At 43.3% G+C, this 1,608-nt stretch overlaps 1 protein-coding gene across 1 annotated transcript; it reads right to left on the bottom strand.

Moving 5' to 3' along the window:
- Nucleotides 1-266: 266 nt before the first annotated feature.
- Nucleotides 267-1,334, bottom strand: LOC106013271 (the record flags this gene model as incomplete). The annotated part of the gene is given in 2 exon segments (XM_013088503.1): nucleotides 267-442; nucleotides 1,218-1,334. Coding segments are annotated over 2 exon segments (293 nt in total), but the record flags the coding sequence as incomplete, so codon positions are not given.
- Nucleotides 1,335-1,608: the final 274 nt, after the last annotated feature.

Genomic DNA, 1,608 nt, shown 5'->3' with positions numbered 1-1,608 from the left:
GGCACTGACAGGCGGGATCGAAGCAGCTTGCCTCATGAATTACATGTAATTAAATTATGTCGATCGTTTGGGCGTAACCCCCCTTCCCACCTATATCTACCCTTCAAACAAACAAACAAACAAACAAAGAAAATAGACAATCAAACAAACAAACAAACCAAGACAAAACAAAGTAACAAACAACAAACAAACAAACAGAACAAACAAACAAAACAAAATAATACAAAAACATCTGACTTTCGGCTACCAGTGGTGCTGCCAATACCTCAAAATACGAAGACTCGAATTACCTCTTCCTCCAGCCCATCGCAAGATTTAGGAGGGGTGAAGATGGACGGGTCCTTGATGCCCATTGTGACGTCAGAAACCTGCAGGCTGCCCAAATCCCCACTGTCGGGAACTGCGGCGCCACTATTAAAGGTCATCTGCACTGCCATACAGGCTACAGATAGAAACAAATCATAACAATTATATTATACAGCATGCAGATTGCCGGAAAGTAGGTTTTAAAAGTTTGCACAAATTCTGGTAACTTAAGTTTGGGCACTTACAAAAATATACAAATTAGCAATCGATTTCGAATTATATCACCATTATTCTTAACAAGCACGACAAGAACAATCGAAGGGGACTCTCGTGGCCAAGATGTTAAGGTGTTCGCCTCTCTTTCAAAGGTCTCGGGTTTGAATCCGGGTAGCGACCGAAAAAAAATTGTCTCCTTTCACCTCCTTTCCTGCTCTCTATCTAGACAAGACTAGCAATGTTCTGTCGTCTGCTTTCGTCTCCTCTTTCTGCCTCCACCCCCTCACCTCCTTTGCACTCTCCTCTGGGCTTCTAACTCTTTCTGCAGCCTTTCTACTGCTACTCCTTGGCTCCTTCTTACTGCTGTCTTTCAGTCACACCTCTGATCTTCTGGTAGGAAAGATCTACACCTAGCCTTCTCGGACAAGGGCAAAAAATCTCGGAGTGTCCCCTGTGCAAGTTGTGCATATTTAAGATTCCTTGGTGGTCCAAAAACGATAAGTGTAGGCTTCGGCCGCCACCCGGGCAAAAATTCAAAATCTCCTACCACCTGAAAATATTTGGTGTGTCCCGCACGCTCATAATATGACCTTGTTATGCAGTAGTGAGCGCTGTAAAACACTAACAAAAAAAAAAAAAGAAAAAAAAAAGGGATACCATGATCTCTTTTTCTCACTATTCGTGTCCAACCTCACCTTTGCGGTCTACGATGGCAGTATAGACCGTTGGAGAGCCTGGAAGGCTGTACGCGTAGGTTTCCACAGCTGTCTCATTGTCACCGATGAAGCCGCTGGAGGTGTGGATGGCGCTGTCTTTAGAACGAAAAGGGAAAGTTAAAATTGTTGGCTATTGACAGTTTTGGGGGTAAATTGCGAACGTTTATAAACAGAAAACAGCTGGATGTGCACCCGGACGTGGGGGACCTATACTTTACTTTTGCCGACATTGTTTGTGACTAAATTGCGACCAGTGCTTCTTTGAATGGGCGAATGATGATGATGATGATGATGATGATGATGATGATGATGATGATGATGATGATGATGATGATGATGATGATGATGATGATTTTTTTTAAATGGCGGG

Source organism: Aplysia californica, unplaced genomic scaffold (assembly GCF_000002075.1).
Source record: "Aplysia californica isolate F4 #8 unplaced genomic scaffold, AplCal3.0 scaffold00753, whole genome shotgun sequence".
NCBI classification, from domain to species: domain Eukaryota; kingdom Metazoa; phylum Mollusca; class Gastropoda; order Aplysiida; family Aplysiidae; genus Aplysia; species Aplysia californica.
This window is presented reverse-complemented; position numbering and strand designations above follow the sequence as displayed.